Here is a 13,080-nt window from a genome sequence, read left to right as displayed (position 1 = left end):
TGGAAAAGAAAGGATTTCAAAGCAATCCTCACCCAGGCCAGAGGCTGCCTCTACAGGCTACTGGAAGCTCCTGGAAGCAGATTCGTCTGCTGGTTTGTAAACATTACAAATAGGGGTTTATATGACTGCGCACATCTCTGAAGCTCTCCATACACGATTTGAATTGTGTAAATTACAAGCGAGGTAACAAAACGGAAAAAGGCAGAGGAACTCCAAAATGCAGCTTGTTCTCATAAGCCTCAAAACAATATTGACATGAACTGTGGTACTCAGTAAATCAGATGGACAAGGAACCAGGCACACTGAAAGGCTCCAAACCGAAAACAGATTGCTCAGCTTCGCAATGCAAGCAACCTGTCACAACCTGCTGCAGCCTGCAAGAGACCAGATGGAGCTGCCTGCATCCTCATAAAGCCTTGCCTGCCTCAACCCCTCTCTACAGCACTAAAAAACCATCCCAGAAGTCACAGACTGTCATTAGATTGAGAGGCTTCACATCCAGTATATCGTAGCACATTGACTTCCAGGTCCCTTTCATGACAACTAACCAGGCAAAGGACAGAGCCAAGAGGTTCTCCAGTCACTACAAGTGCAGTGCAAACGCCACAAAGCACTTTGGCAATGAATTCTGCAAAACAGTAACACTAAGTAAGCTGTCTGCATCAAAAAAATGAAGCTACCTGAGAAAGTTCAGCAAAGGGAAGATGCTGAAGGGCCTCCAGCAACTCTCCTGTGAGGACGAGAGAACTGGTGCTGCTCAGCCTGGAGAGAGGCTTAGCGGGAGCACACCCATGGCCATCAGTCCTTGCAACGAGGACAGAGCCAGGCCCTGCCCAGCAGTGCCCAACACAGAACAAGGCAGTAGGCACAAACCCAAATGCAGGAGGTTCCCTCCGGGCTTCAGGAAGCAATTCTGGATCGTGCAGGTGGCACAGCACTGGCACAGGTCACCCAGAAGCTGTGGAGTCTTCTCCTTGGAGATGGTCAGAAGCTTCTGGACATGATGTTGGGCACCAGCTCTGTCTGAGCAATGGGCAGGATCAGGAAATATCTAGAGGTCTCTTTCAATCTCAGTCACTGAGTTCGTGAAAAACAAAGCTAAATGGCTGGAACACAGCAGCATGACTAAGAAATGAGCAAACAACCCTCTGCTACAACAAGCTCTTGCATCAGTTTTGCACTTCATTTAGCTAGACAACTCACTTCAGCAAGCTGCACGCTGGTTTCAAATGAACTTTTAGAGCATAAGAGAAGGCCAACACTAATTTAACTCTGTTATTAAGCAAGAGCAAATATAAAAATCAAACAGAACACTACACTCAGTATGAGTAACCAGAAGAAATTAGGCCAAAGAACACTAAACACTTTGAAAGCTCAATGCAAGTGTTGTAGGACTTGGGACTCCGAGATTCTCCTACATTCTCAAGTTAGCTTTACGTGATGACATGGTATTTTCCCCCACAGGACTTCAATCTCATTCATGCTAAGGAGCTGTGTGATGAGGAATACCACCCACAAGAACAATGCTGAAAAGAGTGCAGTCAATAAAACAAAAATAATGATGACAATTTACAGGGACAGAAAGGAGTGTCCTCACAGCTGAAGCACCCCCAAGGTCCTCTGCAAGCCTGAGCTGCAGAACTGCCAGGCCTCACAGCCAAAACTCAAGCTCAAGAGAGCTGCACCCATGAAATGCTAAATAATGCTGTCTGTGTACTTTAAAAGATCAGATCGATTTCATAACAAAGCTGGATTGTTATTATTAATGGATATTTTTGAGCCCATTCTCTACATTTTAGTTCGCTACTTGCAAAACGGAGGATCCAAGTGCCTTTAGATCACAGGATCCTGCAAACTGCAGATGGTGGAACGTTGCAATAGATGAACACACTTGGTTTTCACAGGAAAATCTGAATGAAAGCCACTAAATAAAACACAGACCCTCTACTTGAATAACTCATCACTGACTTAACGCCATCTGTCCTGAGTGTTTAACATCACAGATAGAGGCTGGAGAAAAGTGATCATCACAGTGTTATCATGCACATGGAGCTGTACGTCAGCTGGATGGAGATCTGTGACAAGTGGTGTCCTTCAGGGGTTGGAACTGGGAGCTGTGCTCTATAACATCTTCATCAGTACATCAACAGGCTGACGGTTTGGATGGCTGAGAACATTTTCCATGGGAATGGCAAGAGATGCTTGTGACAGAGAGACCATCTGTCTGCCATACAGCCAGCATTGCTTTTGGGTCCTGTGAATGCTGCAGCTCTTCAAAATAAAAATGTATCTCACACAAAAAGGCAAGCTAGTTTTCTCCAGTTTTCCTCTGTGTAAAGTTTTAAAGATTTCAAAACAGCTAATCCTAAGGCAGACATATGGCTGGAATCACGCAGATTACCAGTGGAAATCATAAGCATAAACACAGAGGGAAGTAGCAGGCAGTTTTCACTACAAACCATACTATCTGCCCTGCCTCTACTCCACAGAAAAGAGCAGCCACAAATAACGTGAAGCCAATATTTCTTCACTTCGCATGCAGAGGAGCTACAACCTAAACACAAAAAACACAAACCATGTTTCAGTGGGACACAGAACTCTACTTCTGAGCAGAGCAGAAGCACTGCAGTGCTTTCCTGAACTGCTACAACCAGGCTGTCAGTGGGGCCACACACGGGTACATCCCAGCAGACCTTACACCAGGCCCCAAGGATGCTCCATATCACTGGCTATGGTCGATTCAGCACACACACGGCTGCATGCTTACATTTGTTCCAAATCAACTTGGGAACTAAGGATGCACGGGAGCAATCTTAAGAAACTGGAAAACACACGATATCTGTACCAAGTGTCACTCGGGTTTATTAACACTTCAGAGAGTTTTCCCTTTAACCACAGCAATACAGTAGCAGAGACTGAGTCTGTTTACAAACAAAAGGTAAAACAGTGCAGTTTGTATGTTTATATTGCAGCTCCATTGAAGCTAACAGTTCACTTACACAAGCAGTGCAATTTTCCTGTCTACTGTGAACGATTGTCCTGCTGTCCAGTACTTTCCTAAAAGAAGCTGCAGAAACCAGAAACTTCTCTTCAGAAGTCCACAAATTGATGCAACTTTTTAACAACAAACTTGCTTTTATGTAAGCACCTTTCAGAAGCTACAAAGTTGAACCTTTAAAAAGAACAATTGTGCAAAGAGTTGAATCAAATGTCCCTTCAGACTATTCTGAGAGAGGCACCTACCAGCTGTGTCTAGATGCCTCGTTAGACTACACCTTATCCACAACAGCCAGCTGGTAGAATGGAATACACCTAAGATGAAATCTTTCTATGCCAACAACGCGAGATAAACTGAACTTCAAGGAGTTATAAGCTTCTTTCAGATGATTAGAAATCTGTCGTTTCCATACTAGTTTGCAATGTACCTAAGACACTGGGGTCACAGAAGAGATCCTTATGCGTCAGATACTTTAAACAACATTAAACAGGTACAGACAACCTGAGGAGCGAGTGGCTTCAGCCACATAAGCAATGCATGCCCACAAGGAAGATTATGGGCTGCAATTTAGCTTAAAAAAACAACAGGAAGTCTTCCTCACATTATACTTAATAATGAATAATTACATTGGTGGACCAGCGGAAGCCTGAGCAAGCCCAACTAACACACATTTCAGACTCTAGAAATGGATAGCTCAGATCTTAGAGTTTCAAGATTAATTACTTGTTTGGAGACTCAGCTAAACAGCACGGCTGACTTCTTTATCCTCTGCCTGCAACAGAGCATCTGGTAGCAAGCACTTGTGATGTAAAAACGATGACAGCAGAAACAAAATGTTTACAACACTATTCACTCCAACTCCCCAGCTCCATCGGTGACGTGCAAATTGGAGATGTTTTGCCTATTTGATGCAATGGAGCCTTACGCTGATAGGAGATTTTGCCTTTGAGCTTACAGAGCCATAGGCCACCTCCTGAAAAGCTGATTGCTGGGGATTTGTTTAGGGTTTAGGATGTTTCGGGTTTACGGATGGAGTCTCAAAACAAGAGTCTCCACGAGCCAAAGCCCGCAGAAAACAAACCCTTGTTTAAATCTCTCCAAGCACAGAACTGCTCCGAAAGCCTTCTGCAATGGGCCAGATGGGGGACCTCACCAACTGACTCCGAGAACCGGGGCAACAGTGGAAATTAAGATTCCTTACACACACGCACCCGATTATCGCCAGGTCTCCTCCGCGCGCTCAGAACGCCGCTCACCTCGCTCATTAAACCCCAGCCTCAGCTCATCCCTCCCACGGCCCTCCATCCCAGCAGCCGTGGCTGAGGGCACACAGCGAAGGGCCCCGGGCCTTTTCATCCCTTAAACCCCCACGACTGGGGCACGAGGCGACACCGACGCTCCTTTCGGGTCCTCGGCTCGCTCCTCCACCTCAGCCCCCGCTCTCACAGCTCCCCACCGCCCATCCATCCATCCACCCCACCGCCCATCCATCCCACCGCCCTCAGCCCCATCCTGACCCCAAACTCACACCTCCCCCCCGGTCCGCCCCCCGCCGGGCCTAGCGCTCACCGATCAGCCGCCGCACCTCCTCCTCGCTCAGGTACAAACTCAGACTGGGCCCGGGGCCGGCTGGAGGCCAGTCCGGAGGCCCGGAGCCGAACGCGGAGCCGGCCCGAGCGGCGGCGGGCGGCAGCAGCAGCAGCAGGAGCGGCGGCAGGAGGCGGAGGAGATGGCGGCGCGGGCCCCGCCGGCACGGCTCCGCACTCGCCTCCCTCGGAGCCGAGAGGGGCCGGCCTCCCTTCCGCCGCCGCCCCCCGCCGCGCTCCGGGCCCCGGCGCCCCGGCACCATCTCCGCGGGGAGGGAGGCGGCCCCGCCGACCCCTCCTCACACGCCGCGGCCGCCACCCCCCGCCCCGCCGCTCATGGCTGCGCCTCCCGCCCCGCGCACGCGCGCCACGCCCCCCCGCGGCCGTTGGGAGCCCCGCCGCCGCCTCAGGGCCGCCCCGGTCCCGCCCCTCAGACCTCAGCGCTCGGCGGCGTCGAGACGAGCGCTAACGCAAAGTTAAAGCGTCGTCCCGTGCCCGTGAACAGCGAGGCGTCCGCCCCCGCGCTGTCGGAGAAAGCTCATAGAATCACTGAGTTAGAAAAGAGCCCGCAGATCCCCAAGTCCAACCCCACCGTGCCCACTGCCCACGTCCCTCGGTGCCACATCCCCACAGCTCTGAATACCTCCAGAAATGGTGATTCCCCACCTCCCTGTGCAGCTGTGCAGTGCCTCACTGCTCTTCCTGAGATTAAATTCTTCCTAATATCCAACCTGTTTCCTGTGGTCACCCCCGAGCAGCTGGCTGGGCTTTGGTCGGAGGGTCTCACCCCATAGCTATGAGACCGGGAAGGCAGAGGAAGTTTTGGAAAGCTGAAAATGAAATTGAAAATGACATGCAAGTCCTCAGCTGGGTGACTGGACAACACTAGTGATTGCCAGAGACCCTCCGTGCCACAGCTTCCCACAGGCAACGTCCTCAGCCTCTAAACCCAGAATAGCCCCTCTAAACCCAGTGTTTATTTGCAGTTCAGATGTGGTGCAGATTTCAGGTTCCAGGAATTTCTTAACGCACCTCACTTAGGGACTCGGACAGACAGGCGACTCGTGGGTCTGCAGTGACCACCCGCAAGACTCAGCTGTGTCTTTCAACTTAGGATTCCCAAGTGGCGTTGTGAGAATCGTCACAAAAGCAGAGCACTAAATGAGTGTGCACTGGGCTCTTTTTGAGGCTGTTTCAGCAGCAATCCTTATTTACTCTCTCAAAATAAGACGTCTGTTGGCAGCAGCCATAACGACCCACGGTTCATGGCTCAGCAGGCTGTTACATCCCTACTGCTCATAGTGCAGTGCTATCTCCTGCAGCTGTGTTTCCCCAGCCGTGGGTTTCAGCAGTGAACACCTGGAGATGTACCCAACCACCAAGCAAAATGCTGACAGCCTTCCCTGTGGAGGTAAGCAGGTAGCTTACATGAGACTCTGCTGCTATAAAACAGCCCCTGGTGGTGACCAGACCCACGAGTGACCTACATGTGTCCCCATCTACCTGTTGAGGTAGAAAGCACGGTCTTCAAAAAGTCCTCTGAAGACCTCAAAGGGAAAAATATTCTACCTCAGCCTACAGCTGAAATCATGCGGGGTGGTCTTAGTGAGGGGCAGACACCTCTGTGCCCTCTTTCTCCCTGGAGCTCTGCAGATTGTACCCTACTACCCAAACTTTATATCTGATAGGATAACTGCTGGCCTTCCTCGAGAATGTGGGGCAATGTCCACGCAACCATCCGTCTGCAAACAGCATGACTTTAACCTGAGCCTCAGCCATCCCTGCCTCAAAGGCAGGGATGTCACATACAGAAGAAATGTAATATCCAGCAGCAGGACCCCTGCTAGATTATTTTACTGCATTTCTTTTCAGTGAGTGTGCAGCTCATTGCCTGCAAATCACTGGCTGATTTTAACGAAAGGTCACCAAAACCACATAAACCAAATGCAAATAAACACATTCTTAGGATACATCTGCCAGCTTGCATACAAGCACTATTAGGGCTCAAGTTGCTGCTGGCATGACTTTTCTGCTATGCCCTTGAAGCTGATTGCTTACTGAGCCCTGACTGTATAATTAAAATGCTGTCTGCTACACTTAGAAGAACACTTAGGGTTATTAGAAGTCAAATGAAGGTTTCATGGATGTCAAGCAACGTCTCATTTGAAAAAGGTGAAAAATGTAACTCACGAGCCAGCCCAAATGTTAAAGATCTTCTGTTGATTTGTTTTGGCTGCACAGACTATTTTTGGCAGGATCAAGTTCACGGTCTTTCAAAACCATTCTGGGTAAGATTATATATTGCAAGAGGATACAGCCTCTCCATGTAAAGCTGCTAGCAATAGCTGTGAATTCGCAGCACTCTTATGGAAAAGTTTTGCTTGGCCAGGCTGCGGGAGGCAGCACTGCTTGTGCTCGGAGCGTGATGCTATCAGCACTCACTCCATTGTGTTCCGAGGCGTGGAGGAGCTGGTATTCATTTTTGGAATTAAAACAAATCCGGGAAAAAAAATAGCTGTCAAGTTATGGCACTGATGAAAGCTTGACAGATTTGGACATGGAAAGCGTATAAAATATAGCGGTGTATACATGGGTGCTGGAAGAAGGGGAGGACTTCAGCAGTGATTGCATCAAATCATAATGGTAAGAAACCATGCAGCAGTCCCTGTGGAACAGAACCGATCCCTCCATGTTGATACAGACATCTTTGCCTCTTCCATCATTTCTCATAGAATCACAGAATGGCCTGGGTTGAAAAGGGCCACAGTGATCATCTGGTTTCAACCCCCTGCTATGTGCAGGGTCGCCAACCACCAGACCAGGCTGCCCAGAGCCACATTCAGCCTGGCCTTGAATGCCTCCATGGCATCCATTTTTGTCTTTAAATGGTTTCTCCTCTTCACAAGAACCAGGTAACTGTGATGGTGTCCAACAAAGCTGCACTTTGGTTGCTCAGCCCAAGGAGCAGAGCAGTGACCCCACACGTGACCCAATCCAGATTTGCCTTTAAAATCTAACATTTTATTAAAAGAAGATGACCCTTGTTGGGTCCAAGTTTGGGACAGGCTTGGAAGGAAGCATACAGCATAGCAAAACAGCTGCACTACGGAGGTTGTGGTCTTCATCTCAGTCCTGAACAAAGCCACAGTTCTGCACTGAAACACCTTGGCGCTTTGGTTTTGTCCATGGGCAGCCATTAGAAATGGGCAGACAGGATTTCAGAGTTGGAAGAGCTGGGGGAAGATGTCAGAGCTGAGCCTGTGTAGGCATGAGACAACCTCAGCTAATTGGTATTTATTTTCCCAAACAACTTCAAAAGGGCTCTGCAATGGCAGCAGGAACCCCTTCCCGTGGCTGAGGACGCTTGTGGCCTTGTGGGTAGGGGTAATAGGTGTTCCTTTGCCTGCTGCCTTTCCCTGAGAGGTGTGCTGCTATCTTCCACAGAGCCAAGTGTCCCAGGGTTTCCAGTTCTCCTTTTCTTCCTGCCTTAATCACTTTTTTTTTTTTTTTTTCCCACCGTTCAGGCTGTTGCATTTATAGAGAGAGGGAAATGTAGCTCACATGGCTGCTGAGTGAAACATCACGTACAAGTTCCTGGAAATGTAGCATTTAATAGGAAAAGAAAAAAAAAAAGAACACATCCTGGAAATACCAAGCTAAGAGCTGCTATGGTGCTGAACAAGCAGAGGCTGGAGGAGAGCAGAGCATCTGAATATGATTTCAGATTGCGGTTGGTATGAGACGTGCCTTCCTTTGTTTGCCTTTTAAGGGGAGCATTGTGTGCTGTGAAATCTCTAAATACAAAATAAACTGTTCATGTTTGGTGGCCGGCCATCCCACCTCTTCCATCACTGGGATGCTTGTGAGGTGCTGGCACGCGTGTCATCAGATTGCCAACAGATAGCAGCTGTACTGGAGGGCTCCAGGGATGTGTTGTTGCACTCTGTTCCATGTGCAGCTCTTCACGCTCAGCTGAGAGTTGGCATCAGGAGCAAATGCAATGATGATGACACAAAAATGACAAGTGATAACATCTTGATGATAAAATAGAGGAGGCATTCATGTGATGGGGAGTCTCACCATATCGCCCTGCTGCTGTTGTCTTACTGTTGTTCCCAAAGTTCAACCATGCTCACGTCGTTTACAGACTGAGCAGAGCAGCCTTGGATTTCTACCCCTTGTTTGGTCTTTTGGATGCTCACCAGCACCAATAAACCTTCAGAATGTGTCTTCAGGGGCTGTCCTGTGTCTCTGTGGAAAAGATGGACCTTGCACAGGACTCCAAATGCACATAGGGTGATCATCGGAGAGCTCATTCCCCCCTGTGCCTTCCCCTTTTCCAGTGGGAAGTCAGCTGAGCAGCAGTTATAAAATCCTGCAGTCACATCTTTCAGGTCACTTCAGTAAGTCTTTCCCTCTGTTCTGGCAGCTTGAACTGTTTTATGGCTTAGCAGGATTTGTCAGAGCCCACACACGAGATAGGAATGGAGGCAATTAGTCGTAGGAGTTATTGTAGCCCATCCCTCTTTCATAAAAGGCAGCAATTGGAGCATTTACCAAGGAAGTGGGAAACACTGCTTTGACTTCCTTTCTGAAATAGCATTCAGAGCCCCATTTTTACAAGGACAAAGTTAACCAGGAGCACTGGCTGACTCAGCCACTTTCACTGACTCCCAGTCCTGGATCCATCACAGCAGGGCATGCAAGAGAGATGACTCTCAGACTCCTCTCAGTGCTCATTTGACTGGAGAAACCAAACCTCCCCAAGCGCGGTGAGTGCTGGATAACACCATTATGGGCAGCAGGAACCTTTCTGTAGTTTCTGGTGGCCTTTGGAGCAGACCAGAAGGTGCCATGGGATGAAGGGGAGCAGTGGTACCCATTCCCTTGGCTGGACTTGGTACTGTAATGTGGCCAAACGTTATCTGCCTCTTTTCCCAGCACTGGGCAATAAGCTGCACCATAAGATCAGCTGGATGTCTTTTACTGAAAGCACTGATTTTACCTTTAAAAACAAATTCCTGTCAATGAGAAGCTTTCTAGGTAAAACTAGACCTGGATTGGTTTTAATTGTGCTTACACTGCATGTCCCGTAAGCCAACTATTTTAATAGCTTCGTTCTGAGTCCTTCTCTTAGGGCTTGGAACATGCTCAACACCAATAAACCAAAAGACTTAGCGGGATGTTTCCCCTCGTTAAAATGCTTTGTGCTTTTGACAATCCCATACTTTGAATGGTGTGTTTTCAGAAATCCTCATCTTGAAAATGAGGGAAGGGTCAGGAAAATGCTGGGGACAGACAGCCTTCCTCCTCCCATACCACTGTTCTGGGTGTTTTTGGAGTCCCTGCTGGACCATTCGCTCTGCAGTGACTCACACCACGGGCAGTGATGGATACCATCGTTTGAATGGCCCAACAGTAACTTAATGCTTTGAAGAAATGAAAATGACTATAGCAAGCTCTGGGGATTTGCTGTTCCATTTACATGTGCTCTCTTTCTGTGCTCCCAGCTCTGCCTGCTGTCCCAGATGTCCCGGAGCAGCATCCTTCACTCCTCCCTATGTTGCATTTTCCTTACATGGAACCAAGAAGCACAGAAGCGGGTGATGGCAGCGTCCCACCGTGCTGTCCTTGCCCACAGGGATCCCACCTGCAGAGCTGCACAAGCTGGTGGCAGTGCGTATCATCTCCAGCTCAGTCCTCCTCTGGTTAAAGCTTCTTTACTGCCTCAGAGCTCCCCTGGTTCCCAGGCCAGGCGTTACCCAGGCCGGCTGACCCAGCAGCGAGTCACCTAATGGCAGTGGAAGAGCAGGGCGTTCCTGTGCCGGATGCCAGCACCCTCCCTGCTCCTGACCTGAGGGGCTTCAGCAGCTTCTTATCTTGGCATTTCCCATCTCTTGAGCTCAGTCCTCGTTCCGGTCACACCCATGGGCTCTGTGTCCCGTGGGTTGTGCCCCAGTGTGTCCCTCCGTGGGTCGGGGTGGCAGCGGGCACCGTGCAGCAGGTGTGCTGTCACCCTTCTCTCCAGCACCCCTGAATCCCGACTTGGGCTCGGTGTTGCAAATACCAAACATTGCAAAGAACCTACAGGCAGTTGTGCTCAACAAACGTACAGCCATGCCTTTTGCTTTCGGTAATACGGGCATCTCACAGCTCGCCTTACGCACAACGAAACCAGACAGCGTCTCCCACTCCGTATTGCATCAGGCAAAACCCCATCGTGGAAACCCTCGCTGCCGCGGTGAGACATCGCTGAGACATCATCGCTCCTCGACATCCCCGCTCCGCAGCGCAGCGATGTCACGGAGCCGGCCGCTAGGTGGCGCTGCCCGCCCGGCGTGGGACGGAGCGGCGCTGGGGACGCGGCGGGGACACGCGTGGGTGCGCCGGGGGTGTCCGGCATACAAACGGCCTCCCGGGGCTGAGAACCGCAGAGCAGAGTCTGGCTGCGTCCTCCTTGCACCTCCCTGCAGGGATTGATGGATGGCTGGGATCCCCCCGAGCCTCCTCCAGCACCCGGCTCACTGCTGAAGGAGGACTTTGCCCAGCGCTGAGCCCCGAGCCTCGCGCCCCGGGTGGGTTGGTGCTGGGAGCTCTGCCCCTGCCCTCATAGAACCCCTAAGGAGGCTGCTCCTGTGGTCACCTGGCTGCAGGAGAGAAGCATAAAATCACAGAATCACTGAGATTGGAGAAGAGCCCGCAGATCCCCAGGTCCAACTCCAGCCCACCCCACCGTGCCCACTGCCCACGTCCCTCAGTGCCACATCCCCACAACTCTGAGCAGCTCCAGGCACGGTGACCCCCAGCTCCCTGTGCAGCTGTGCAGTGCCTCACTGCTCTTTCTGAGCACAATTTTTTCCCAATACCCAACCTGATCCTCTCCTGGTGCAAGTTCACACCATTACCTCTCATCCCATGCATTTGCTGCGGGACTCCCTGGGGACATCCCATGAAGGACTGACCCCTCCACCGCTTCTCTCTTCTCCCCAGGTCCCCCCCCTACCCCTCCTGGCTGCTCCCCCAGCCCAGTGTGCACTCTGGAGCAGCACACAGCACCGCGGGGCCCAGCTGCTGCCAGGAGCCATGGTTTAAATAACACACGATAAATATTAGAGTAGCCTGAGCTACAGAGAACTCCTCAGACACCAGTTTCTAAGGATGACCTCATGCATTTCTTGGCCTCGCTAGGTCTTCTCATCACTCTTCTGCATTTTTTCGCCCCGCTATTTTTCTTCCCTCCCAATAAAATGTTTTGGTTTTCTTCTTCTTTTTTTTTTTTTTTTTTTTCCCTTTGCTTGCTTCTCTGAAATATGCAGCCATGGCAACCGGCTGCAAGAGCGAATTCCCCGCGTCCTCCCTCCTGTCCCTGGGGTCTGAATTCCTGCTGAACCCCCCCCCCCCCCCAGAGCAGTCACACATGGGCTGAGCCCTGCCTGGCCCTGCCATGCATGCACAAACACCCAAGCAGACCCAGCAGGCACCCCCTAGCCTCCTCCCGGACCAAACAGCACCGTTTGGTGCTGGCATTTTTGGGAGCAGCATCGGGATGGAATGCAGCCCTTGGCGTAGGGACAGGAGTTGACATTCCCAGCTCGGGCTGAAGAATGTGGACACGGTGTTCGCTCCAAGCTCCAGCCCTGGAGTTCATTCACCCACGTGAGGGGAACACCAGGACCTCGGTGGCCGGGAGCTTCCCTTCCCAATGCAGCAAACACGGGCACTGCGATTCCCCCCCCACCCCTCCAGCACACCTAACAGAGGGCTGCAGCTGCTATTGACACAATTTATAGTGTCACACACTGCTGGGATTACCGCCTGGCATCCCGTTTGTTTGGAGCAGGGTCTCACCAACCAGAATAGTTTTGCATTCCTGCTGTTCTCTCCGGTTCGTGGGGCTGAAATCAGACACGGAACTGTTACTCACCATTTACGAAGACTGGGTTGCACACGTAAAATAGCAAAGCTTCATCAATGGCGGTGATATGACACGGGTAAGGCGGAAAGATCCCCACTGATTCACCACCCCATTACATCAGTGCTACGATGTCGGGGAAACGCTGCTCATCCCACAGCTTGGAAAGGCTGCTGGAGCCCCGAGACTGCAGGGAAAGCTGGGGAGTTTCGAAAGGATGTGCGGAATTCTCTGTTTGAATCACAGAATCATTACGTTTTGAAAGACCTCTAAGATCCCCAGCTCCAACCCCAGCCCACCCCAGCATGTCCCACAGTGCCACACCTCCACGGCTCTGGAACACCTCTAGGGACGGTGACCCCCCTGGCACAACTTAAGGCCATCAGCTCTCATCCCATCGCTGTTAACCTGGGAGCAGAGGCCGACCCCCACCTCACCACCGCCTCCTCTCAGTGAGTTGCAGAGCAGAGAAGTTTCCCCTGAGCCTCTTCTTCTCCAGACCGACCCATCCCAGTTCCCTCAGCTGCTCCCATCACACTGTGTGCCGCAGACCCCTCACAGCTCCGCTGCCCTCTGTGCACACA

At 50.9% G+C, this 13,080-nt stretch overlaps 1 protein-coding gene and 1 long non-coding RNA gene across 4 annotated transcripts in view; one reads left to right on the top strand and one right to left on the bottom strand.

Annotated features, from left to right (window-relative positions):
• The window catches only part of RYK (receptor like tyrosine kinase), a 51,426-nt gene extending 46,447 nt beyond the window's left edge, over nucleotides 1–4,979 (bottom strand). For all 3 annotated transcript variants that reach the window (XM_085232760.1, XM_085232761.1, XM_085232762.1), the window contains exon 1: nucleotides 4,568–4,979. In XM_085232760.1, coding sequence (XP_085088886.1) covers nucleotides 4,568–4,847 — 280 coding nt within the window. In that variant the 5' untranslated portion in view covers nucleotides 4,848–4,979. The remainder of the gene's footprint in view (nucleotides 1–4,567) is intronic.
• Nucleotides 4,980–9,013: 4,034 nt separating this feature from the next.
• Nucleotides 9,014–11,845, top strand: LOC146543607 (uncharacterized). Its single transcript, XR_014885435.1, has 2 exons — nucleotides 9,014–9,356; nucleotides 10,095–11,845. It is a non-coding gene; the product is annotated as an uncharacterized LOC146543607 (long non-coding RNA).
• The last annotated feature ends 1,235 nt before the right edge of the window (nucleotides 11,846–13,080 follow it).

The sequence above is a fragment of the Meleagris gallopavo genome, chromosome 11, assembly GCF_905368555.1.
Source record: "Meleagris gallopavo chromosome 11, MGAL_WU_HG_1.1, whole genome shotgun sequence".
Lineage (NCBI taxonomy): Eukaryota > Metazoa > Chordata > Aves > Galliformes > Phasianidae > Meleagris > Meleagris gallopavo.
This window is presented reverse-complemented; position numbering and strand designations above follow the sequence as displayed.